This window comes from Leptopilina heterotoma, unplaced genomic scaffold (genome assembly GCF_015476425.1).
Source record: "Leptopilina heterotoma isolate Lh14 unplaced genomic scaffold, ASM1547642v1 Lhet_1, whole genome shotgun sequence".
Taxonomy (NCBI): Eukaryota; Metazoa; Arthropoda; class Insecta; order Hymenoptera; family Figitidae; genus Leptopilina; species Leptopilina heterotoma.
Window position 1 is genome coordinate 65,752 of NW_025110812.1, and position 26,406 is coordinate 92,157.

General features: G+C 24.8%; 3 protein-coding genes across 5 annotated transcripts; 2 read left to right on the forward strand and 1 right to left on the reverse strand.

The window, feature by feature from the left end:
- Positions 1-3,778: 3,778 nt before the first annotated feature.
- Positions 3,779-6,892, forward strand: LOC122512752 (zinc finger protein 431-like). 2 transcript variants are annotated; one of them, XM_043628786.1, is made up of 6 exons: positions 3,779-3,902; positions 4,160-4,310; positions 4,693-5,336; positions 5,440-5,787; positions 5,868-6,357; positions 6,477-6,892. In XM_043628786.1, exons 2-6 carry the CDS (start codon positions 4,164-4,166, stop codon positions 6,861-6,863), a joined length of 2,016 nt encoding a protein of 671 aa, XP_043484721.1. In that variant the 5' UTR covers positions 3,779-3,902; positions 4,160-4,163; the 3' UTR covers positions 6,864-6,892. The 2 variants fall into 2 exon arrangements, with proteins under 2 accessions (XP_043484721.1, XP_043484724.1); XM_043628789.1 differs by lacking the exon at positions 3,779-3,902 and having other exon boundaries at positions 4,093-4,310.
- A 1,788-nt stretch (positions 6,893-8,680) lies between these two features.
- On the forward strand, positions 8,681-17,283 carry LOC122512697 (INO80 complex subunit D-like). The gene is made up of 3 exons (XM_043628709.1): positions 8,681-9,558; positions 11,579-13,369; positions 16,128-17,283. Exons 2-3 carry the CDS (start codon positions 11,614-11,616, stop codon positions 16,292-16,294), a joined length of 1,923 nt encoding a protein of 640 aa, XP_043484644.1. The 5' UTR covers positions 8,681-9,558; positions 11,579-11,613; the 3' UTR covers positions 16,295-17,283.
- A 5,313-nt stretch (positions 17,284-22,596) lies between these two features.
- On the reverse strand, positions 22,597-26,406 carry LOC122512766. 2 transcript variants are annotated; one of them, XM_043628825.1, is made up of 6 exons: positions 25,941-26,406; positions 25,734-25,866; positions 23,789-24,293; positions 23,473-23,676; positions 23,201-23,409; positions 22,597-23,078 (listed from the first exon to the last, which is right to left on the reverse strand). In XM_043628825.1, exons 1-6 carry the CDS (start codon positions 25,994-25,996, stop codon positions 22,875-22,877), a joined length of 1,311 nt encoding a protein of 436 aa, XP_043484760.1. In that variant the 5' UTR covers positions 25,997-26,406; the 3' UTR covers positions 22,597-22,874. The 2 variants fall into 2 exon arrangements, with proteins under 2 accessions (XP_043484760.1, XP_043484768.1); XM_043628833.1 differs by having other exon boundaries at positions 23,789-24,303; positions 25,734-26,406.

Below are 26,406 nucleotides of genomic sequence, written 5' to 3' on the forward strand. Positions count from 1 at the left end.
AAGCTAAAATAGAAACTAAAATAAATAAGTTAAATGTTGAAACCAAAGAAAAAAGAGAAACTAAATATTATTTCAGAACTAATTATTATATCCATTAAATTAAAATTTCGAAACCAAATAGAAACCAATTATGAGCCCAATAAAATCTAAATGAGTCAAAAAATTAAACCAAATAATATGATCTAAAATAATTAAATTAAACATGAATCAAATAAAGGAACCAAAAACAAAACCAAATTAATAAAACCAAGTAAATAAACCAAATAAATAAACTAAATAAGATATACGAAGTATATAAACCAAATTATTATACCAAATTAATAAACCAAATAACACACCAAATTAATATACCAAATAAGAAACCAAATAACAAACCAAATTAATATACCAAATAAGAAAACAAATTATTAAACCAAATAAGAGACCGAGTTTATATTAAAACCAAATCAATTATACCAAAAAAAATAAGAAACCAAAAAACAACCTAAATAAATAAGACAATTTTTAGACAAATAAACAAAATAAAAATTTTCAGAAATGAGCAAAAAAAATTTAAGTATTAAATGACTTGACTAAATCTTTTTCTGAGTATTTATTAAAACTTAAGTATTCTTAATCCTATAATCATAGAATTAATTGTGTTTATCATTTACTTATAAATTATGTATAAATATTGTCGATCTCTCACTATCTTTAATTTTAGTTTTTCTATATTAATAATAAAATAATAATTATGATTATTATTTTAAGGTTTACTTTAGTAAATTACTAAATATTCTCTAGCATTCCATACTTTAAATTAATAATATACTTAATACTACCACTTAATAATTTATAAAGTGACCAATCGGGACAAATGTCAGTATTCTTTAATTTATTTTCCATATCATATCATAATAATAATTATAATAATAATATTCAAGTATAAAGGCGCATATTTATTAAAAAGAAAATAATAATAATGATCTCAAAAACCCTTGAAACAAACAAAAAGAAAAAAGCTAATATTTTCATCATATTTTTCAAAAATAAAATTTTCACAGTTCTTGATTGAAGCAAATCAATTTTTATTAACTATTTTTCCTCCTAAAAAACATTGTTTTTCTTTCTGTTTAATTTTTTGGGTTTTCTTTAGTTTAAAAATTTTTCTTAAAATGGAGTATTTAAAATAATTCGATATCTGTTGATAATAATAATAATAATAATAATAATAATAATCAATTGTTTTAATCTTTATCTTATAAAATTATGTCTTTGAATTATTATTATTTATTTTAAACAATAATAATTTTTTTTTAAAATACTAAATTTATTTCAAAAAAACTAATATTGATTATTTCAAAAAATCTAATATTGATTATTTTAAATTAATAAATAATAAATCGATTATTATTATTCAATAATAATCAATTTATTCTCCATTAATTATTGACTATAGTGATTATTATTTTATAAAAAAATCAGGCCAACCGTCTTTCTTAATTTATTTAATCAAAAATAATTAATAATTAAGGCAAAAAAAAATTCAACAGGGCTGTGTCTTCTCATTAATAAAATATTATTTTTCGGACAATCATTATTATCTATTTTTCGATTAAATACCAAAATTGATATCAAAGAATAAAAAAAAAATTCTGAAACAACAAAAATTGAAATCAAAATTTCAACAAAATAAAAATTCGTTTTAACTTGAAAAAATTGAATTGACAATAAAAGAAATATCTATCCAGGAACTAATTTAAAAATTGATTCTGAAAATAATAAATTTTTGATAACGAAGGCAAAAATTATAAAAAAAAAAAAATTAATGGTAAAAGTGAAGACAGTATTAAATGTAAATTTAAGAAATGAGACAAATATATAAATACAAATAAAAAAATATAAATGAAAATATAAAAACAAATTTATAAATATATATAAATATATATATAAAAAAAATAGATGAGAGAAAGCAAAAAATATATTTTGGATAAAAATAATATATAAAGAAATATAATAATATATTCAGTGTATAATTTATATAAAGTAATATAATTATAATTATAAATTTCCCTAATATTAAAAAAAGAGATGAGTGGAATCTAGTCAAAAGGAAACCCGTGAACAAAGACCTGAAAAGTTTTATCGAAATAAAAATAATAATTATAATAATTTAATATTTATAATATATATAATATTTATAATAATAATAATATATATCACAAAAATAAATATAATATAAATATATATACGTAATTACATATAAGTATTCTAGTCTTCGAAAAAACTTAGTACGGTGACGGATCTCAGTTTACGGGTATTACAGTATAATTTATATGCATAAAGTAATATAAAAATATTTATCTAATCATAATAAATTAATAATTTCTTGTACAAGAAATTATTTTTAAAAAATGTCAATTAATATAAACTATAATTATATAACTTAAGTAACTTATTTAATTATTTATTTGTAAAGCGACATAACATCAACTATAGTGTTTATTTATAAAGATTATTATTCATTCCAAAAATTATACAAATAATCAAACTGTCATAAAAAAACAAAAAAAAATTATTACATATTAGTTGCATTATACAAACAATTGATTTTAATTTTAATATTTTAAAATTTTGCTACTAATACTATATTATAACGAAAAAGCAAAAAAAAATTGATTTGAATTGTGTATTATGTGTTTTTATTTGAATCATTCATAATTATATGTTCTTAATATAATTTTAATGTTATGATTTTAAGTATGTAATAATTGTGACGTGTGACATAATTTAATGATTATTTGAATTTATTTTAAAATATTATTATAATGTATAATATATTATATTAATATAATATATTATTGTATTTATTATATTAAAATATTATATTAATATAATATATTATAAACAATATATTTAAAAATATAAACATGTACATCAAAATGCAAAAATACTCTACATTGAATGATAATTATTGTTAAAAGTTATCAAACTATTTTTCTTAATTCATTTTTTAATCACAACTGAAAAAATATTAAGTCTAAACATTTTGCATTTTGATTAAAAGTTATTTCAAAAGGTTTTTATGTGAATTAAATTATTATTTATATGAATAACTTATTGTGTGCATTTGCGTGTGTGTAAAACAGTGTGAGACAATAAATAAAATAAATACAAAATAAAAATTGTACATGCATCCGAAATATTGTAATAAAAAAAATGTAAAACAAATTATTGTTTGGCCACTGTATTTGCTTTTGTGAAAAAAATGAAAAATAAACATTTTTCAACGAAATTTACCTATTTCTTTACTCTTTATTATATCTATTATATTCTATAAATGGAGTCCGCATATAATTATTAGTTAATAAATCTGTTAAATTTTTTGTTTTTTCTCGTATTTATATATATTATAATTCTGTTTTTCTGTTAATATGAATATTAAATACTACTGTATTAGTTCCTTGGTGGGCTAGTTAGTCCTAGGAGCTTTGTAATTAAATAAATAAATAGAAATAAATAATATATTATAATATAATATATATTAAAGACGTAGATGAATAAAAAGTAATTGACAATTCATTTTTGAATAATATTTGTAGGGAAGTTTGATCTACTTAGATTTTTAATTTCAAATATGAAATAGAAATTGTTTAAATATTGATATTGTTGAGTTATTTTAATAAAAATTAATTTTCTTAACGTACATACAACTGCAGACATCTATTGGAATTTTTAAAAACGTTTAGAGTTTCGTTTTGTCGATAAATTAGGATTCTTTTTATTTCACATATGTTAGACTCTCTTTCCTCTCTCTTTTCTAAACTTAATGTTTTACTTTTTTTTTAAATGAAATTGGTGAAATTAAAGAATTGTGAAATATTTCTTATTTTGGTTATATTATTTTAATAACAACAAATATGGTAAGCTAGTATTTTATATTATTAGTTTTAGAATCTTCATTATAAAAAAATATAATTAACGTTCCGTTATGTGCTGAATGCATTGAACCTACTTATTAGTCAGTCTACATTCTACAACTCAAAGTTTTGAAATATAATTTGTGTAATTTACATATATATATTTTAGTTTGAAAAAATTATTTTTGATACCAATCAAGTAATTAAAACGAATAGAAGTTATTGAATTGCCAAAATAACGAGGACTTTGTATATTTTAGAAAAATGATTAACTGTGGGGATTTTTCAAAGAAAAAGAAAATAATTTGCCGGCTTTGTGCTAATAAAAGCGAAAATACTATTAATATTTTTGAAATTTCATCAGAGGGACAGAATATTTTGGAGAAAATTAACAACACCTTACCGATCAAAGCAAGTATTTTTTTGTCTTATTAATACTGCAAAACTTGAATTTTTGGAAATTATTCATCATCCAGTATGAAGATCTTTTTATTTATTCATTATCTAGTATGAAAATCTTTTTATTTATTCATCATCCAGTATGAAGATCTTTTTATTTACACTTAACAAGTGCATTTTACGCACTTGTTGAATTTCTCTCCACTTTTCTCATCCAAAATTTTGGTTTTGTTTTCAACCTTTTAGATTTACATTCTACAATCAAATTAACTTTATACCCTTTAATTATAATTATTTATTTCGTTTAAATCAGAAATCTGTTACATTACTTCTACTTCGTTAGTTACTTTATCTATTTTATATCTAATCGTTGAAACTAAATAAAAATTTACAGGTGACAGTAACCGACAGTCATCCAAAAACAATTTGTCCCGCCTGCTTAGAAAAACTTGAATTAATTCACAACTTCCTTAAAACAGTAGTAGCAGCCGATGAATATTTCATAAACGTCAGAAATTCCACAGTTGTTCACGAATTACCAATAAAAGATTCTAAGAATGAAGAATTATTTTATAGGGAACGAATTACCAAAAGTCCAATAAAAGTTTATGAGCAAACAGAGCAAACAAACTTGAAAAATGAAATTAGATGTCGAATCTGCAGTACAAAGTTCCAAACGCGAAGAAAATGTTTCCTCCACTCTGCCACACATTCTTCATCACTTTATTTCCCTTGTGGACTTTGTGAATTTTATTCAAAAACACCAGACGAATGGAGAAAGCATTACATCAAGAGTCACAATGGTAGGCAATGGGAACGAAGAGCAGCGAATCAGGAATGTTCAATTTGCAAAAAAAAATTTATCACCACAAATCGTTTGAACTTTCATCTTCAGTTTCATGAAAGTGCAAATAAGGAACGATACTGTAAAAAGTGTGATAGGTTTTTCTCATCTGAATCGGTGCTTTATCATCATTCACTGATGGTGCATGATCAATCCAAGGAATTCTGTTGCGATACTTGTGGAAGTCAATTCAGGTGAGTTATGGAAAATCTGGTCCCTAAGACACTAATGTTGGAAGATCCTAGAAGGGATCAGGAAAGTAATATTTCGATGAAGTAACAATTGAAAACTTTACAGATCACTTGCTCAATTGGATACCCATCAACGTAAACACAAAGACGATCGTCCGTATGAGTGTAAAATTTGCTCTAAAGAATTTCACTCAGCTGATAATTTTCGCAGACATCAGAAAATCCATCTACCGAATAAACCTTTCCAATGCAGTCAATGTAATAAGACTTTTAATCGTACTAACAGTCTGAATAAGCATTTGCTGATTCATCAAGTAGCTGAACGACGGTCAATGATCTGCCAAGTTTGCAATGTCTGCAATCAAGTTCTACTCAATCCTTCTTCAACTGAATCTCACATTCATCATTGTGCCGAAAGTACTATCCAAGACAGACAACTAGAGGTCATTTATAGGTAGGTTTTTATTCCAAAAAATTCAAAAAGAAGCAGTTAACATTATGAAGACTTCCACTAAAAAATTTTGTACCCTAAAGGTGTGAATACTGCCAGCAATTTTACGCCACAATTGCTTCGACAAAAAGCCACTCGAAAATCCACACAGGGCCTCTTCCGTATGTGTGTATAATTTGTCAGGTAACTTATCCTACTTACAATCAAATAATGGTACACAGGAAGTCTCATAAAAGAATAACGGATCAGCCGCCAAATGATGAAGACAATTTAACGAAATTCTTCTTTTGCGACAATTGCGAAAAAACATTCGTACACTACACTAACATGAATCTACATCGAAAGGTGTGTCTCAATAGTAAACTTATCAAGTGTCCAACCTGCCACGATGTTTTCTACAGCAAACAAGAATTCACAAAGCACAAAAGAAGACGTGAAATTGGAACAAAATTAATCTGCGAAATTTGCAAAATTTCTTTCAACAATAAATGCTCTTTCGAAAAACACAATACTGTCCACACTGGAAATAAACCAATGTTCACTTGCTCCTACTGTGAAAAGGTTTTTCAACAGGTAAACCAAATCTTTATATTTTTAACTTTCCTACATTTTATCGTTGGAATTGAAATAACAGAGGATTAAGAATTAATTTATGTTTACGCCATTAAAATCAATTTTAAATTTCCTTTCAGAAAGCACGTCTGAAAAGTCACATAAGAAGTCACACGGGCGAAAAACCATTTAGCTGTGAATATTGCAAGAAAGAATTTAGTTACAAAGCTGACAGGGACAATCATCAAATGATTCACAGTGGAGAACGTCGATTTAAGTGTGAATTGTGCGAAAAAGCATTTATGAATCCTGCACGACTTCGGGAGCACATGATACATCATTCCAATAATCGTCCATACAAATGTGACTACTGTGATCAAACTTTTAAAAAGACGAATGCAAGGAAAATTCATACATTCATTCATACCGGAGAGAAGCCCTATCAGTGCGATATTTGTGGAATTTCGTTTAGAAGAACGGGTGATTTGAATAAGCACAAAAAATCGCGGCACAAAGAAAGAAAATAAAAACCTAAGAATTTAAATAGTGTTATATGTGTAACATAATTTGATTCTAAAAATAAAATCTGTTTACTAACAATTGTCAGTCAACAAATTTTTCCCTGGTCCTAAACTATTACTAGAACAAGACTATTACTAGAACTGAGTTATAAAAATTAATTTAATTCACAATTCATAAAAAGTAACCACAGCCGATAATAAGCAGAAGATGAAAAATTATTTTTTCAGCGAACTTTATCTTCTGTTTACTAACAATTGTGGGTCAATAATTTTTTTACAGGTCCTAAACTATTACTAGAACAATTCCAAAAATTATCTGAGTCATCAAAATTAATTTAATTTAAAATATAATTAAAAGTATTTAAAAAACTATATCTCCAGACTACCCACACGGGGTACTTTCTCTGAATTTGTAGAATCCCTTTATTATTAATGTTCTTGATTTCTTATACTATATATATTTGAAATAAATATTTCATTTGTGGTTCAAAAGTCAAATCGTTATTTAATTCAAAAACAAAATCTCCGATTTATTTCAAAATCTTTTGTTGAAGATAAATTTTCTAATTTGACATTAAAAATTTTTAATTTTATTTAGAAGAAGCTAAAATTTATTTAATTAAAAAATATAATTAATTATTGTAACTTTAACAAATATTATAATCGTTTATTTACAACAAATATTGTACTATAATAACACTTGGATGAGAAATTTTTCCCAATTGTACTTATTAATTTTTGCAAAATTGACAATAAATAAAACAATTAAAATAAACAACTTATTTTACTTATCTTTCAAACATTTTTCACTTAAATCTGTTCATTAAATTTTATTACCATTTCAATTTTTAATTAATAAATCTAAATTCTGCTTAAAAGGTATTACAAACAAATTTTTTTTATTTTTTTACTCAATTTAGACCAGCTGCTATTTATTTTTAATTTTTTTATTCGTTTTATTTTCTCTTTCTGATCCTTAATCTAGTATAGATTTATTTAATTCATCTCTTAAAAAATTTATTGAATTTATTTCATTCTACTTTCCATAGAATATAATTATTTTCTTATTTTCTAATTTTGTAAAGATTTATATTCCACGAAATTGTACTACCTTTGATTGCAAAACGATTATTGTTCTTTAACAATTAACTAATATCGGGATTATTGGGTACTTTTGTTTTGAGAAATTTTAGGTTATGTCAAGGGGTTCTTTATACGAATAAAAACCGTTAAACAAAGAGTTTATACTAACATAACCTCAATTACCTTAAAAAATATATATTATTAAAAACACAAAAGGGCAAAATGTATATGCGAATATAAATAGAAAATAAATCACGAAAGTGTTAACACTTTCGTGATTTATTTGGCAAATTGCATTTTTCTCTCGCGGATTAGAAAGAAAAACGAACTGTTTCTGTCAATTAGAAAAATTAACGAAAAACAAAATATTTTTACCGTTTTTTATGAACCACAACTCGCAGTATTTTTACGCTATTCTCGAGGTTTTGAAACAAAAATTTTGAGGTTAAATTTACACCACGCAGACCGCGCATAAAAATAACAAAAACAATTTCTATTCAACATTTCCCACAAGAAATTGCCAATAGAGATTAGAAAATAAATTTACTTCCCACCTTTTGTTCTAGAATTGTATGAAAAATATGAAGAGAAAGGCAATTATTCTTGCAAAACTATAGAAAGATTTAAAAAGACACAATCTCTTTTCGCCAACACGTCAGCGTTGAGTCGCAATTTTGCACACTTATACCTATTCTTACCTTGCGCGCACGCCTTTACGATGGAATCAAACCAACCCCACCGTGGTCAGTCTGTTAATATAGAGTCTAATGTTATTATCGACTTCGACAAACTTGTAATGATATTTGTTTGTCATTGGTTTTTCTCGTCATTGACATTTCTTTGCAGTATATTTCCTTGAAATTGCGTGATTTAAATTTATAAAATATTTATTCGAAAACAAATAGAAAATAACGTGAGTGTGGAGGTTAATTTTTTTCACCAATCGTTTTTTTCAATATATATATATATCTATATCTATATATACATAGATATAATATATAAGTGTAGGAGAATTTTTTTAAAAGTGTGTGTGTGTATATATATTCCGACGTTCCCAACCTCTCTGTTTGGGGAAGAAAAATTTCATTTGGCTTTTAAAAAAAAAAGTGTTTCTAAGTGTGTGCAATTTTTCACGAAAAACTACAATATAATAAATTTAAAACATTAATATATACATATGTATAAAATTCACAAAAACGTGGATTGAAAATAAAATTAATTTTTTCAATTCCTAAAAACAATTTTTCACTTGAATGTGTTTAAAAAAAACATTTTTTTTCATACCTAAAAAATGTTAATATTGTAAATAATTCTATTGTTTGAAATCTAATTTGAAAGTATAGAATATATAGAGACATAAACTGAGTGTTGTCAATTTCAATGGATAAACGAACATAACCTAGAAAAATAAATAAGATTAATAAATTTGCGACAATATTTCGCGTGAAAGAATATAATTTCTTTCCTTTTTTTTGTTTTGTGCATCGAATTGTTTATAATAATGGATCTTTGGCAAAAATTATTATTATCAAGAGGATTGTTAATTAATTTTCTATTTGGATTTGAATAATTAATGCAAATAATATGGATTCATGGCAAAAAATTTCTAATGTTTGAGGTAAGATATTTTTATTCTTTCTCTTTCTCTGTTTAGAATAACATTTGTTTGTTTTTCTCTTGTATTTATAAAAAAAAGACTTCCGTTTATTTTTCCATTTAAGATATTAAAAGTGCTAATAACAAAAGGTAGTTTAAAAATCAAATTATTTTTTTTCTTTTTTTTATAACAATTAGAAATTATAAAAAAGTTGAGTAAGTAAATATAAATTTTAGAGAATTGTATTTATTAGTTAATAACGAAAATTTACTCGCAGTATTGTTTAATTTAAATGTATTTTAAAAACAAAAACAAACGACAATATTTTGCTTTTTCATTCTCTCTCGCGCATAAAGAAGAAAAATAACCTAAAAATTACACGCAAAGCTTCAAGTTTTCTTTCTTTCAAAACGTCATTTATAAGATTAGAAATTTTTCTACGTTGTTATTTTAATTTATTTTTTTTCATAATTATCGTCAATAAATTTTTCACTAAACTTGATTTTATATTTATATTTACATTATGTAATATTTTTTTACCTATTTACAATCGATTTTTTTTAAACTGGAATTCTTGTAATATTTTTGTTATTATTATTGAATTTTGTTTCGAAAAAAATATTAAATAAACAATAAGAATAATTTTTTTTTATTTTATTAAAAAATTTAATTATTGTTTATTTTAATTTATTTTTAATGTCATTTATTTAAAAAATTAATTATATATTTAAAATTTCTTTGACATTAAAATTCATTTTTTTATTTAATACATTAATTTACAGAAATTTTCAAATCATTTTGAAACATTCAATTAATTTGAAAATTGAAATCGTTTAAAAAATTCAATTATTTAATTTTAGTCTATTGCAAAAATAATTATTATTTTGTAATAATTCCATTATCTCCGAATTCATTTGTTTTTATTTCCATTATTTGTTAAAATCAATTGGTTTATGATTCAATTATTCTTCAATTTAATTATTTTAACTTCAAATATTTTTCAATTCTATTCTTTAAACATTCAATTATTTTTTAATTCAATTATTTTATCATTCAATTATTCTTCAATGTAATTATTTTTACTTCAATTTTTTTGTATAATCCAATTTTTTCTTAAAAATTACTGTTGAATTCAATTTCTTTTAAATTGTAATCAATTATTTGCAAAATTCAATTATTTCTAAAATTTTAAGATTTTTATTCTGAAATATTTCTTTGCATTCAATTTTTTTCGTGTTAAAATTAATTAATTTTAAAAATTTAATAAATTAATTCTGGAAAATTTATTTTCGGTTATAATCAATTATTTCTAAAATTTAATTATTTTTGAAAAATTAAAAACTTAATTTTCAAAAAATTTACTGTTGAATTCCATTTTTTTTAAAATTGTAATCAATTTTTTGCAAAATTGAATTAATTTCTAAAATTTTAAGAATTTAATTCTGAAAAATTTCTTTGTATTTAATTTCTTGCGTGTTAGAATTAATTATTTATAAGATATAATTTAAAAAATTTAGTACATTAATTCTGGAAAATTTTATTTTATTTTGAAAAATTACTTTTGATTTAAAATTCTGTTTAGTTGTAATTAATTATATTATCAAATTCCCTTCATTTCTGAATATTTATTAATTTAATTTTGAAAAGCGAATTATTTTTCAATAAAATTAAAAATATATTGAAAGTGCATTTTTTCTTTAGTTGAATTTTCTTCAAGTTCTAATAAACATTTTAAGAAATTCTTTCACTTCTGGAAATTTAGTAACTAAATTTTGAAGACATTGATCCCTGAGAGTAAAATCTATAGTTTTTTTAAAAAAATTCTTTTGGAACGTTTTTAGTGAAAAAAATTTTTTTAACAATATTTTCGTGATCAAAAACTTTAGAGAAAAATTTCAAAAAAAGAATTTCTAAAGAAAAAATATTTTTTTATACGTAAAATGTATTTTTCTTCCAATCATTACGTTACGAACTTGATCCACGTCATTGGCAGGTGAATTTGTGAATTAATTAATCTAATTATTGTTATTTAAAATCGCAGGTGACGCAAAAAGGTGAATTAAAAATTATCAATCGATGAGGATCCCAGAATCGGAAGATCCGTGGAACATGGACAGTAAATTGAAGTTCGCTGACCGCTTAAAAGCATTGCTTAATAATGAATCACGTCAAGACGTCGATCCTTACGTTTTCAGTGAACCGGAACCATTCACATCATCATCCGGTGCAACATCGGCAGTCGCAGCAGCAGTAGCAGCCAAGAACTTCAAATTTCTCGCATCCAAAAATTCGAAAAATCCACATTTTCATCATCAACAACAACATCATCAACAACAACAACAACAACAGCTACTACAACAACAGCAGCTACAACAACAGCAACTACAACAGCAGCAACATCTTTATCAACAGCAACAATCGCCGAATAATCGTCCAACAAAATCAAAATCGAAATGCAATAATCAGAGAATAAAAATAAAACAGGAATTAACGAGTGAAGTTCCATCGAGAAATTTTCGTTTCAATGATGGAATTCAACATGGAATTCAACAAGGAGTTCACCAACGTAAAAGAAAACAACAGAATTCGGTGCGTCCAACGACGAATGCAAAACGTCCAAGTCGGGATCATACACTTTTGTATTATCCACGAGCTGGTGATGAAATTTCCGATAGCGATTCAAGTGGTGAGGAGGCGTCAATTTATCAGCGTCATTGGTTCGCCGGCGAGTCGACAGTTCCAATGACGAGATCCTCGCGTCTCATACAATTACGCTCGCAATTGCGAAGACGTTTGATTCAGCTGCACAAGAGTGGCGTCGAATCGGAGACAAATTTACGTGGTCGCACTCGTTGCTTAGTAAAAGCGGCGCATCGCGATCCTTCCTCAGCGGCTCGCTCCCTAGGCACGATTAAAGGCTCACGAAAAGTCATTGACGGTCCCCTCCTCGTCGGCTCACCCTGTCTCATGAACAACTGCCGGCAAATATCCCTGCCCTGCACTCGACATTGCGCCCGACACATCATGATGAACGTCGATCAACAACTCTTCGAGCATTGCACCGCAAAATTCAGCGACAACACTCAATGCTCAATTCCCGTATTCGACGTCGCCCACGAATTGCCCCTGTGTCCGGAGCACGCCCGCAAACGGGACAATTATCATCGCAAAGCGCAGGAATCGAAGCCAAAGAAATCGCGAAAAAAACCAACTTCATTGGCAACAATGCAACCATCGTCAGGGGGGTCAACAAATTCGACGTCATCGTCTTCTGTTCACCAGACACAACAGACGACAATGCCGAGGCCAAAGGCAAAGTCAAGACCGAAGAAGAGAAAACGACCTCAACCGCCATCGGCGGCGACGACGCAAAATTTGCCACCACCCACTTCGTCAACATCATCGACTTCGTCACCATTGTCGGCGAATTCGTCACCGAATTGTAAACAATTGATGGAGACGAAGAGTAATGTTGTTGAGAGTATGGTGATTGCGCAACAGGCCGATGAACTGACGGACGTTGAACAGGAACATGTTCATCATCATCATCATCACGATCATGACCATCATCATCATCATCATCGTTTTGTTAGTCATATACCCGTTGAAGGGAGTCATACGAAAACTTTGAATAATTTAAATGCACCGCAAGGGACTTCGAATACAAATCTCAATAATCTTGGACTTGGTTTGGGAGGATTGGGACTTGGAGGTGGACTTAAGGTGGAACTTGGAGATCATGAAGTTTTTGCATCCTTGGACGCTGCCGAACATGATTTTGGCAATGTTCTTAATAATCTGCCTGCTGACGCTTTCAATGATTTGTTTATTGGTGAGTTTTACTTTATCTAACGGCTTGGCTTTTCATTTTCTTTTCGTTTTCATTTCATTAATTTTATGTCTTAAATATGAACTAATTTTCAAGATTAACTTTTGCAGATTAAAGACGAATTCTCGTTCGTTTACTTTTACTGAAGCAAAAAAAAAAAATAAATAAAAAAAAATACTGAAGCAAAAACTCATATGGCTTTTGAAGTGATACGTGAAATAAACATTAGGAATACAAAGATTTACAGACGGAGGAAAAATAATTTTTGAAAACCAATTTACAGAAACTTGCAAGATTTTATGCAAAAAAAGAATTCAATTACTTTCACAAATAATAACATTTTTCATGGAAATTCAATTTTTAAAAAAAATTTTTTTGATAAAATTCTAAGCAAGAATTTAATTTGTTTCATAAATAATAAAAATCATCGAAGAATTTCAATTATTTTTAATACTACTTTAAATTGATTAATCGAAGAATTCAATTATTTTCTTACAAATAAATTTTTTCACAATATTTCAATTATTTAAAATAAAATTTTCCTAATATTTTTTATATTTCGAAAAAATTAATTATTTAAAATATTTATAAAATTCTTATGAGCAATTCAATTATTTTCAAAAATAACAAAATTTTTCACAGAAATTCAATTATTTTTGAACATTTTAATAAAGTTTTCGCAATAATTCAATTATTTTCATAAATAATGAAATTTTCCCAGAAATTCAATTATTTTTGAAAATTATTGAAAATTCTGGTCAAAATTTCAATTATCTATAAAAATAATAAAATTCTTCTCTACAATTCAATTATTTTCAAAAATTTTAATAAAATTCTTAGCATAATTTCAATTATTTTCAAAAAGTTTTCCGCAATTCAATGATTTTTTCCAAAAAAAGTTTTCCAAATTCCAAAAGAATTCAATTATTTAAAAAAAGTTTAATAAAATTCTACGCAAACATTTAATTATTTTCATAAATAATATAAATTTTCCAGGAATTCAATTATTTACGAAATTTTTATAAATTTCTTCGTAATAATTCAATTATTTTTTTCATAAATAATAAAATTCTTGTTAGGAATTCAATTATTTTTATAAATAATAAAATTCATTTTAGAAATTCAATTATTTTCAAAAGTAATGAAACTTTTCTGAGAAATTCAATTATTTTTTATACAATTTTAATAGAATTTCTCAAAAAAAAAATTTTTTACAGGAATTTAATTATTTTCAAATATTTTAATAAAATTCTTCGAAAGAATTCAATTATTAAAGATAAATAACAAAATTATTCCCGAAAATTCAATTATTTTGAGGCATTTTAATAAAATTCTTTGCAAAATTCAATTATTTTCATAAATAACAATATTCATCACAAAAATTCAATTACTTTTAAAAGTAATAAATTTCTTTGGAAATTCAATTATTTAAAAAAATTTTAATAAAATCGTTCGCAAGAATTCAATTATTTTCACAAATAATAAAATGCTTTTTAGGAGTTAAATTATTTAAAAAAAAAAAGTTAATAAAATACAACACAGATAATAAAAATTATTATCAAAAATTTGAATAGAATTCTTGGCAAGAATTAAATTATTTTTATAAATATTTAAATTTTTTCATGAATAATAAAATTATTGACAGGAATTCAATTATTTTCAATGTAATTTTAATAACATTTCTCGTAAGAATTTAATTATTTTCAATACAGTTATAATTGAATTCCTCAAAAGAATTTAATTATTTTCACAAAATTTTCATAAAATTCTTCAAAGCAAAAATTAAATTACGTATATTTCAAATTCCAAATTATTCTTCTATCTATCTATTATCTTATTTTCTAAATTTGAATTGGTAAATATTTGAACTAATTAGAACAAAAGTGATACGAAATTTCTAAAAAAATAATTTTTTTAATTCTAAATAAAACGAGACATTGAAATAAATAAAATTCTGCTTTTCTTAGAAAATAAATTTTTAAAAAACCGTATTTTGCATTAATATCAATATTCGCGTTTCTAAAATAATTTATAAGTAATTATTTTTATCGTTTAGAATGTTAAATTAATATTATTAATATAAATTAAATTTCTAAAAGTTCCAAATTAAAGTTTTAAAAAAGTTGAATTTTAAAAAATTTTCATTATATAAATTCTGAAAAAGTTAATTTTTTAAAACATTTTTATTAACGTTCTTTTAAAATTAGTTATATTTTTAAATAATTGAAAAATTTTCAAATTATTCGAATTTTCATGAAATTGTCTTGTGAGCAAGTGGATTTTGCAAATATTTTAGTTTTAGGTGAACTTTTTTTTTGAAATAATTGAATTTTTAAGGAACTTTCTCAAGAAATATTAAAAATAATTGAATTAGAGAAAAATTTTAGTTCAAATTTCTAAAAGAAAAATAATTTAATTGAAATATTAAAAACAATCTTGAACAAATTGTAGGTTTTGTTTATAATTTTTGGAGTAAAAATACAGAAATAGAATCAATTATTATTGCAAATTGGTTATTAAGGTCAGGTTTTTTTCAAAATTTTTCATATTTAAAAAAATTAAAATTTTTAAATTAAATTATAATTTGGTTTGTTTTATGTTTCTGAAAATTTACACCTAAAAATACACAAGTGGACTAAATTTGAGATCTCTAGGATTTCTTTTAATTAGTTATAATTCTTTTTCCTTTTTTCTGTTTGTTTTACATTTTTTTTTTTGATTCATATTTGTAATAAAAAAAAATTTTTTTATAATTTTTCAGAGAGCAGAAACGGTGAATATGAGCCATCGCGGGAAGAAGAAGAAGAATTGGAACGAGCTTTAGAGGCTGTCGACAAAGATGTACGAACTCTAGAGCGATTGGGACAATCGCACGGATTATTGGAACCAGCATTACTTGCCCAATTGATGTCGGATATTGCCTCGTAGCCCCCTCACTAATCTCAGCTGTGTGTTGAACAAAAAAAAAAACAAAAACAAAAAAAAATTCATCAAACAGCTCGACAACATTTGTTTCTCGCATATCTCATAAACGAATCATTTTTTTCTCCTCTTTTTTATCGTCAACAATTTCTGTGCTGGTAACAAAAAGAAAAAAAAGTGTAACTGTGACGTCACTTTACAGAAACAATTTTTTTCTACACTAGGCAAATCAACCGATAAAAAAAAAGTAGTGAGCAAAAGAAAATTTTTTGCCCTATTATTTTTTTGTGGTTCTCGGTGGAAATTTAAGCTTCTACATTTTATTCAAAATCCTCGAACGATTAAAAAGAAATGAGTAGTGAGACTCCGTTTTTTGTGATAAAAAAATCCAGTTGAGCGTTTCGTTCAAATTACGAGTAATAGTTAATTAAAAAAAAAAAATAAATTGGAAAAGTGAATCCAATTGTAAATCAACTTTTCTTGAATTGAAAAAAAAGAAGCCGAGAGGAATTCTCTTTTTTTCAATTTTAAAATATTTTATCCTCGAGGCATGGATTTTGTGTGAACTTTGGACAGAAAAAAAAGGGAAAGGAAACTGAAAGAAAAGAGGCTTAAGTATTTCTCTAAAGTCGATTTTAATCGACGTTTGTACATATAAAAAAAATATATTAAATACCAGACAGTCAAGTGCGTGTACATTAGATACAATTTTTTTTTTCAGAAACAATAGTCGAATTTTACAGTTAATTTCTTTTTTCAAAAAAAAATGTATTTCGAACTCGAAAGAGTTTTGAAAACTACGTTTTGCAAAATGAAAAGCAAAAAAAAATTAGAAAATAATTTTGCCACATTAATTCGTTAATAGAAAACATTCCGAAAAAGTGAGAAGAATTATTTTTGGAATAAAATTTTGAGAATTTAGAATTCAATGAAAAAAGAAAATTCTTTAACTAAAAAGTATTTATTTTCAATGGAAACAAAAATTTTTCTGTACAAAAATTTTGTCTTGTAGAGAAAAATAATTTAATTTATTTGTGTTATTACAAATTTTCTATTTTTTCAATTTTGTGTGTTTAAATTATTTTTTCATTAAATCGAATTTTTTCAATGTTTTTTCACCGTTTTGAATTTTTTTTTCTGTTTACCGACTCTAAAAAAGGTTACATAGAAAGAATTGATTTCAAAGCCTGCGATTTTTAAACAAAATGAAAAAATCGCATTGACTTTGATGCCTTATTAAATGTAAATTTATTAACGTAGTTTCCTTTCTATACTCAGTTGATAAAACAGTTAATTTTACCCGCGAAATTCAAATCGATACATTTTAATTTAATCAAAAATACCGCTAAACGAATTTTTCTGTGATATTTTTTTGTTAATTAACATAATTTCTATAAAAATTGTAAATTTCAGTATTATGAATTTAAACAACTATTGTAATTTAAAATAATTCATTAAAAAAATTTAAAAAAGAATTAAATAGAGAAAGGTAAAATATTTCCCTGTATAAATAAATCGTTAAATAGAAATAAAATTTTTTTTTAACAAACTAAGTTAAATAAGTTACAAAAAAATGAAAATTCAATTTGAATTTCGCGGTTAAAATTTAAAACTGTTTTACCAACCCATAACTAAGATATAGATAGGAAACTATATATAAATATTTGTCAAATCCGCGGAATAGTTAATTTAAATTATTATTTTTCTCATTATTATTATTATTTTTGTTATATATTTACTTATTTATGTATTTATTTATTTATTATAAGTAAATAAATATTCCGACTATTTTTTTTCGGAGTATTTATTTATAATTATAAAAACGTCTCAGAATTTTATTTCCGAATTAAATTCATAAAAATCGAAATTTCTTTTTAATTTTCATTTACGTGATAATAAGAAAGTTTAAAAAAGTTAAAAAAAAAAATTTAGAAAATGTTTTTAAAAAAGATAAAAAGGAGAAGAATTTTATAAAATTTAACACGTAAAATATAAAAAAGTAATTTCGATATCATTTTTTTTTTTTTAAATTTAATTTCGAAAAATGTGGCAAAATCCTCATGTTTCAATATCTAAAACGAAGCATTACACTTTTTAACACTATTTTTGTTCCATTGTGTTTTAAAAAAAAGTCGTTAAAAATTTTGCAGTAGAGAAAATTTTTCACGAGAATTTTTTTCGTGATTTTGTTTTTGCTCTATTTGTCTGCATTAACAAAAAAAAAATAAATCAGCCAAGAAGCTTCACGTTTCTTCTTTTTTATATATAATATAAATAAATAGATAATTATATATAAATTCATAATTAATATGATAGGTAATTTTGTATCTTCAGAGGGAGAATTTAAAAACAAAACCAGAGCACTTAGTTCGCAACCCGTGTACATGTATGTTGATAAAAAAAAATAGCTTTTGCGCATTAAACAAAAATTAATTATTTGTATTTATAATTAATTGCGCGATCAAGTTTTTAAAAAGAGACGCAAAAAATATTTCTATCATGAAATGTATTGTAATCCGCAAATTTTTTACTTGTTTAGAAATTATTTATCCAAAATCGAATTCTTATACAAGTGGAAAGTTTTACTTTCTTCAAAAAGAAAATTACATCTCAGATTTAAATATAATTGTGTATTTTGTCGAATTTTATTAAAGAAAACAGTATTAAATAGTATTTTTTCTCATTGAAATTTGAATGTCAAGATTTTTATTTTACGAATTTTTGCCTAATTCATTTTTACATTTTTTATTCTTATTTGAGTTTCCAATCTATGTACAGTCGGTAAAGTAGATCAGAGAGGGCGCAACTCTTTTTTGTTTAGCAAATAAAAATTAGTCGAAATAAAATTTTTTAAAATTTCAAAAATTTTTGTATCTATTTTACTGACTTTACAAAGATAAAAAAACTCGTTTATGATTTTTTCTGAATCAAAATTACAACTAATGTCCAAATCCCATTGAACAATTCTTTTAATAGAAAAAACAATTTTTTGAATAAAAAAAAAGGAATTTTTTCGAATTTTTGTTAAAATGCAATAGGTATTATTTATACTTTACCTTTTTTTTAATTTTAAAACTTTTTTTTTATAAAGCATTGTCTCTATTTATAAAAATCTTATTGGAAATTGTTTCACGAGTTTTCACTCTATGTTCGATCGGTAAAGTCAACGTAGAGGACGCGCGAAATTTAAATATTCACAATTCTTTTAATAGTAAATTTTTTTAGGAAATATTTTTCGCGTCTCATTTTAGAGAAAAAAAATTCTTTTCTGTAACAGAACTAAGTACAAAAAATTCGATATTTTATAAAATGGTACGAAGTGGGAGGAGAAAAAATACTGTTTCTTATACCGAGAAACAGTTTTTTTAAAAAAATAAACAACCACTTAGGAATAACTATTTTTCCATATTATTTATTTATTTAAATACAAAAAAGAAATTCGATAAGAATTTCGTTATAGCAAAGAAATAAAATCACAATAAGTATTAGAAAACAAAAATTAAAAATAGAATTTCACACACATGTAAATTTAATTAATGACAATTAATTCTAGTAATTATTTTGTTATCAAAACTTTTTCTAGATTTTATTTCTTCGTGTATATGTATATATAAATACAAATAAAATATAGTTGATCTCTTTTTTTACCACAATTTAAAAGGGAAGAGAGTTGGGGGAAAAAAATAATTGAGAACAGTAATTTTTTTTTGTCTAATTGAATATATTTAAAATGTGAATGAAATGTACACAAAATAAAAATTTATAATAATTTTTTGAGGGTAGAAATATCAATTTCTTACTTTAAAAAAATACAATTTTTCAATAAAAAAGGTTAAAAAAAATAAAAAAAAAATAAAGGGGTAAAAAAATCGTCTAGATATCGTTGCGATATACATATTTAGTAAATAATTGGTACCGAGTACCGTTTGTTAATTAAAATGAAAATAAAAAATAAAATAAAACATTCACAACGTATTAAAATTTTTAAAAATGAAAAAAAATAATGTTTCTCAAAGTAGAAAAATTGTTTACTGCGCTGCTCCAAATGTAATGCTACACATACATCGTCTTTATATTATAATTATAATATAATTATTATTTTTCTTATTAGATAGTAACAGTTACAATAAGCAATATTTTTACATTGTTCGTAGTATTCAATTGTAAATGTCATTATCGTATTTCCACTTCGGAATATAATTAAAGAATTCAAGAACACAATTTTTTTTAGAAACAATTTTCAAACCCTTTTTTAATTTAAATTTATTAATTACTTTTTATTTATATTTTAAATATATTTTATTTTCAAAGAAATAAATTTTTAAAAAAATTTTATTTATATTGAAGTTTTTGGTGAATTTTCAACATTCGTAATTTTTTTTTTTTGATTAATAATTATAATTATTTATTTTTGTTTAATTGTTACAGTACAGTGCCAGTAATTGTCAAGGTTCAGTGAACATTTTGTTCAATTTCTTTTACCCCCACCATGTCTTCGAATAGTGTCGAGGACGTCACTATAGAGAACTGTCATGGCGGATCGAAATAGTAACATAACCTTAAAATGGTAAGAATTTTCTAATTTTCCAAAATTATTAATTTTAATTCATAAATTCAGAGATTATTTATCTATTACACTAATGATCATAATTTCCTTTTGTCGAAATTTTTATTCCCTCTAATTATATTAATCAAAATGGGAGCAAATTGTTTTCTTAATGTAAAATGTTTATTTATCTTAAAAGAAATTTCAGTGATACTAATTTGAAAGCATTATAAATATAAAATTATTTTTTGCATTAACTTGAATTATAAAATGTGAGCAATATGCTTTTGTTCAAGTCATTAGAATTTTGATAATAACATTATTAACCCCTAAAAGTAATTAAAATAAATTACATTTTTTTTGTTACTATTTCACCACAATTGCTTTTGGTTAGATAGAATTTGTCTTTTCACGTTTTCAAAAAATACCCTTTTCTTTCGCACTTTTATTATCACATCTAGTTATAAATTATAATTTACTTTGTATATAAAAATACTTACATCCATTTGAAGAAAGTGACTGTACCCTAAGGGTACAGTCAGGAGCTCTTCTGATGAAATTTTTTAAACTACTGTAAAATTCACAATTTTTTCTAAATTGTAAATTCACCGTAACGCATAGATGGGAAACTCACATAAGCTAATTCAATTTGAAGCGACACATCCCTGAAATTAAATGGACTTGCGTGGTAAATATTACACTGTAAAAAAATCTGGTGTAAAATAACACGAAACTTGTAATTTCACACATCAAAATTATAGGTTGTACGTAGTAAATTTATTTCGTTCCAAAAGTAGTTTTACTATTTTTAATAATTTTACATTATACGACTATGTAATTTAATAGTTTTGTGTAAATTTACTACGTCCGACGTAGGAAAATTTGATCACTATGTCCGACGTGGTATTTTTACATTGCGTGTATTTCTACACTTTGACGTAATATTACGTCGCACGATCTGTACAATTACATGGCGAATGTAATTTTCTTATTCCTTTAAGATTTTCAAAAAATTTTCAAGTTTTTATAAATAACTCTAAAAAAGTGTATATAATGTACATTTATAGAAAGTATATGCTAATTTATAAGTAAATAATAATATAACAAAAAGTTTTGGGCTATATTTCATAAATACAAAAAGTTACGACTGAAAATATTATTTCAAAAAATATTTGCAGGTTATGTAGATTACAGTCGGCGTGTAAAAATACCACGTCGGACATAGTGACCAAACTTTCCAACGTCGGACATAGTAAATTTACAGCAGATTTTTTTACAGTGTAGCTCTTTGTTCATAAACAGTTAATTTAAGTGAACTAAAACTTTAAATTCCGACTGTTTTTCAATTTTTGACGCGAAAGTTGACTGCGAATATTGCAGAAAAGTTTAAAATTACTTGAACTCTCATATAATTTTCATTCAACTTTTACGTCAGACATTAAATAACAGCGGACATTTAAAGAACAACTTTAAGTTTCATGAGCTTCGTAACTAAAGATTCCGAAGGTGGCACTGTGGCAGTTAAACATAGCATAGGTGACTTATCGTTCGTAGATTCGTAGAATATATATTTTGAGGTATAATTACTGAAAATTGATAATAATAATAATTGTTAATATCAATTTTATTTTTTATTTTATTTCAATCAAAAGATCTGTTTATATATGAATTTTGATACATAATTCGAAAAAATAAAAATTTCGATAAAGGAAAAGTTTCATATAAAATTCTGACTGCTGAATATTTAACTAGACATAATTGTGGCGAACTCTAAAGAAAAGATAGAAACAAATAATTTTAAGGTTATGATTGTGTTATATTTACTTTAATTTTTTCTTTTTTCAGATACCTTTCTTCGGAGCATGTCACAATTGTTAATACTCATTTATATTTCCTAATTTTTTTTATTCGCTAGTTTTAAAAATCTCCCAAGTATTTGCGAGAGATTTTAAAGTGTTATCTTTTTCTATGATGCTTCAAGGACTTATTAAAAATTATATTTCTTCAAAATTTCTAGGAAAAATTTATTTATCCATAATTTCAATTATGTTCCCATGTTGTCGTTGTCGTCGATATTGTGTCCTTTTGTCTTCTAGCGGCAAGATTAATTGCCCGATCAATCCACTTTCTTCTTTCGTCTCTACAAGACTTTTTGTATCTTTTACTAGAAGGGAATTTCGATTTTTCCTGTGTTAAATCCAACTCGAGATTCGATCGAGCATTTGGAATTTCCTCGAAAGATTTCTGCAAGTATAAAGGTCATATTTTAAATTTCTCTGACTTTAAATTTTTAACTTTATTTTTTTTTAAATTAATTTTTGACCTATAATCACTTCTTTCAAAACGAATTGAAAACATTATTTTACCTCAAGATTAATTTTCCATAGGAATAATTGATTTTGTGAGTCTTCGTCCTTTTTCGGTGACTCCGAAATTGGCAGTAGTAAATGATCGAAATTTGAACGTGGCATTCCCAAAATTCCGACTTTTATTCCAAGTTCAGCAAATTTTTCTTCTTCGAGGTGTAGAGCATTTTGAAAAAAAATAATTTGCGGATCTTTCGATGTCAAGGAATCTGAATTTAAATAAATTAATGATCAGGTAGATATCGATAGCAAAGTTTATGAATAATTATTACCTAGAGCCAAAAGACGGTAATCGCAATCTGAATTTAATAACTGATATGGCAACGACGAATTTCTCAAAAGTTTTCTTCTCGACCGCATTTTTGGTCCATGCAATTCAATACGTTCACTTTCTTTAATATTTTTCATCAATTCAGAATTTCTCCTCTCTGCTGTATTGTAAGAATCGGTTCTAAACATTCTATGCAATTCAATTTCTAAAAGAAATAAATTTCATTTATTCTACTGAAAAATAGACGAAACGAAAGTTTTGGAAAGATTATTATACTTTGTAAAACAAAAGATTTCAAAAAACAAATTGCATAATACCAATTAAATTGTAAAATTTCCGCTGCAGAGTGATCCAAACAACTTGATGAGAAACTGCCAGCAGAGTTTCAAATATCCTCAAATCCTTCTCGTGTTGTGATTGGACGAGTGGCTTATTTTTACCACCGGTCATCATATGATGATAATGCCCACCATATTTGCAACCAATTAATAAATTTGAATATTCACCGGCTAAAATTATTCTTAGGGAGTTTAAATTATTTTCTCGTTTCAATGAATCACCGTGTGCTAGGGGATTGATAATTTTCTTCTGAGTTGCATTTCGTCTATTTAGCATTTCCTCCCATATCTCGAAATAGTATTGAAAATAAATTATGAGTGCACGCAAAAAACGATCGGCTATTGGTAAGTGAAAGAAGTCGATGAATTGTACACTTATTCGATTTGTTGCTAGATATAAAACCAAATTTTTTACATCTTGAAGATAAACGATATCGTGCTCCTTTGATTCGCTTTTTCTCATAAAATGCTTACGGAATTTTATCTGTAAAAATCTATTAGTTCATATAGTTGTTTGTTAAATTTGTTAAATTTAAAAGAACATATTTTTTATTATATGTTGTAATTTTTGTTTCAGGAACGTGGAGTATTGTCGAATCCCAAAAAGGAAAATTGACAATATTTATTTGGCGGAAAGAATCAGTATCTATTCTTCATTTAACAAAAAATTAACTTGAAGAAAGCTGTCAGAACTTCCGATGGGAATGTTCTCATTGCGAGAGATTTCAATAGTAAAATTGACAATATTTACAAGGCAGGAAGAATCAGTATCTATTCTTGATTTAACAATTTACCAAAAAAATTGCCTTGAAGAACTTTAAGTTCTACAGAACTTCCAGTGGGAATGTTCTCATTGCGAGAGATTTCAATAGTAAAATTGCCAATATTTACAAGGCGAAAAGAATGTTCTCATTGAGGGAGATTTCAATAGTAAAATTAAAAATACATTTCAGGGTGTCTACCAACCGGGAAATCCGGAAAATAGCCAGAAATTTAATTTTACCGGGATAATTAAATTTTTATAAGCAAATAATTAAAATTTCTTTACATTCTATTAAAAATAATTAATAATTAATTTCTTTTAAAGAATTTTATTTAAATTTTTTCCAAAAGAATAAAGGGAAGATAGTCACCGTAATAATAATTTTATTTTTAAAAATTTCTTCGCAATATATTCAATTATTTTCATAAATAGTAGAACTCAACACAGAATTTCAATTATTTTTAATACAATTTTAATCGGATTCCTCGAAAGATGTAATTATTCTTAAAAATTTTTATTAAAATTCGTCGAAAGAATTCAATTATTTCTGAAAACTAAAAAAATTCTTCTCAAGAATTCAATTATTTACATAAATATATTCATAAAAACTTTACTAAAATTTTTTGAAGCCAATTGTAGATTTGTTTATGTTCGAAATCAAATAAATTTAAATTTGATGAGAAAAAACCGGGAAAAATTAGGACAAAGCCGGGAATTTTTTTGGATAAAAAATTGTAGACACCCTGCATTTGCTAGGCAGAAAGAATCAGTACATCTATTCTTGATTTACCAATTTTACAAAAAATTATCTATTTAAAACTTTCAATAGGAATTAAAATCAGAAAATTTTTATTCATTTAATGATTAAATAGGTTAAAACTCACTTTCCATTATTTATAGAAAGAAATCAAAATTTTTATTTTTCTAACGCGTTATTTTAAAAAATTGGACAAACAACAAAGTAGAATTAAAATTTAAAAATATATTCTAATGAAAAGTTTATTATTGGGGATTAAATTTAGTTAACGAGGTTTAAAAAGTTTATAAAATCTGATAGGAAATACAAATTCGGTCTAAGAAAGTTAAAAAACTATTATTAATATTCTATATTAATTTATATATTAAAATTTTATATTAATATTCTATATTATTAAAGCAAACCTCTTGATTTGTGCTCAAAGCTTCTTGAAAATTGAAAACCAAATACGAATGTGGACAAAAAATAGCGACATCCTTTTGATTTAATTTCGATCCCCCTCTATTTTTAATTTGATCTTCTTCCAATTTCGAAATTCTGTTTTTTTTCAAATTGAAAAAGAAAACATTATTTTCTTACTCTGTTGAAAAAGTAAACAATAATTAACATACCCTGCAAGGGAAATTCCTTCGATAACTTCGTTCCAGATAAATTTTCTCTCCCCCATTTTTGCCTCAAAACAAAGGGAATTAGTCGAAATGTTATGAGAAGAAAACAAGGGAAAACTTATTTACAAAAATAAAAAAAATTGGGTTAATTGTATATGAAACCTATGAAATGACAGGAGCTGAAGTTGTAGGAGTATTGATTTGATTCTAAATCGTTGGCATGGTTTCTTGATTTCATTTAAAACAAATTGTGTGACCCACTTCTATAGGGAAAAAATTCTTTTTCGTTCTAAAATTTTAATTACTTCAATGAAATAAATTCATTAGGGATGAAAAATTTAGTTTAATATACACATTTCTTGAATTTTAAAATTTCTATTGACTAAAAGAAATATTTTTGTTAAAATAAAGAAAGATTATTTTTAAGAAAGCGATTTATCTAATTTAATGTTTCCAATGATTCTCGAGA

Coding starts and splice junctions, on each gene's coding strand:
- LOC122512766 (XM_043628825.1), bottom strand. CDS start 25,996: ATGGGGGAGAGAAAATTTATCTGGAACGAAGTTATCGAAGGAATTTCC. Junction 24,294..25,733: donor CTTTGAGCACAAATCAAGAG/GTTTGCTTTAAT, acceptor AGATTTTTACAG/ATAAAATTCCGTAAGCATTT. Junction 23,079..23,200: donor TATGGAAAATTAATCTTGAG/GTAAAATAATGT, acceptor TTATACTTGCAG/AAATCTTTCGAGGAAATTCC.
- LOC122512752 (XM_043628786.1), top strand. CDS start 4,164: ATGATTAACTGTGGGGATTTTTCAAAGAAAAAGAAAATAATTTGCCGG. Junction 5,337..5,439: donor ACTTGTGGAAGTCAATTCAG/GTGAGTTATGGA, acceptor AAAACTTTACAG/ATCACTTGCTCAATTGGATA. Junction 5,788..5,867: donor CAACTAGAGGTCATTTATAG/GTAGGTTTTTAT, acceptor TGTACCCTAAAG/GTGTGAATACTGCCAGCAAT.
- LOC122512697 (XM_043628709.1), top strand. CDS start 11,614: ATGAGGATCCCAGAATCGGAAGATCCGTGGAACATGGACAGTAAATTG. Junction 13,370..16,127: donor TTTCAATGATTTGTTTATTG/GTGAGTTTTACT, acceptor ATAATTTTTCAG/AGAGCAGAAACGGTGAATAT.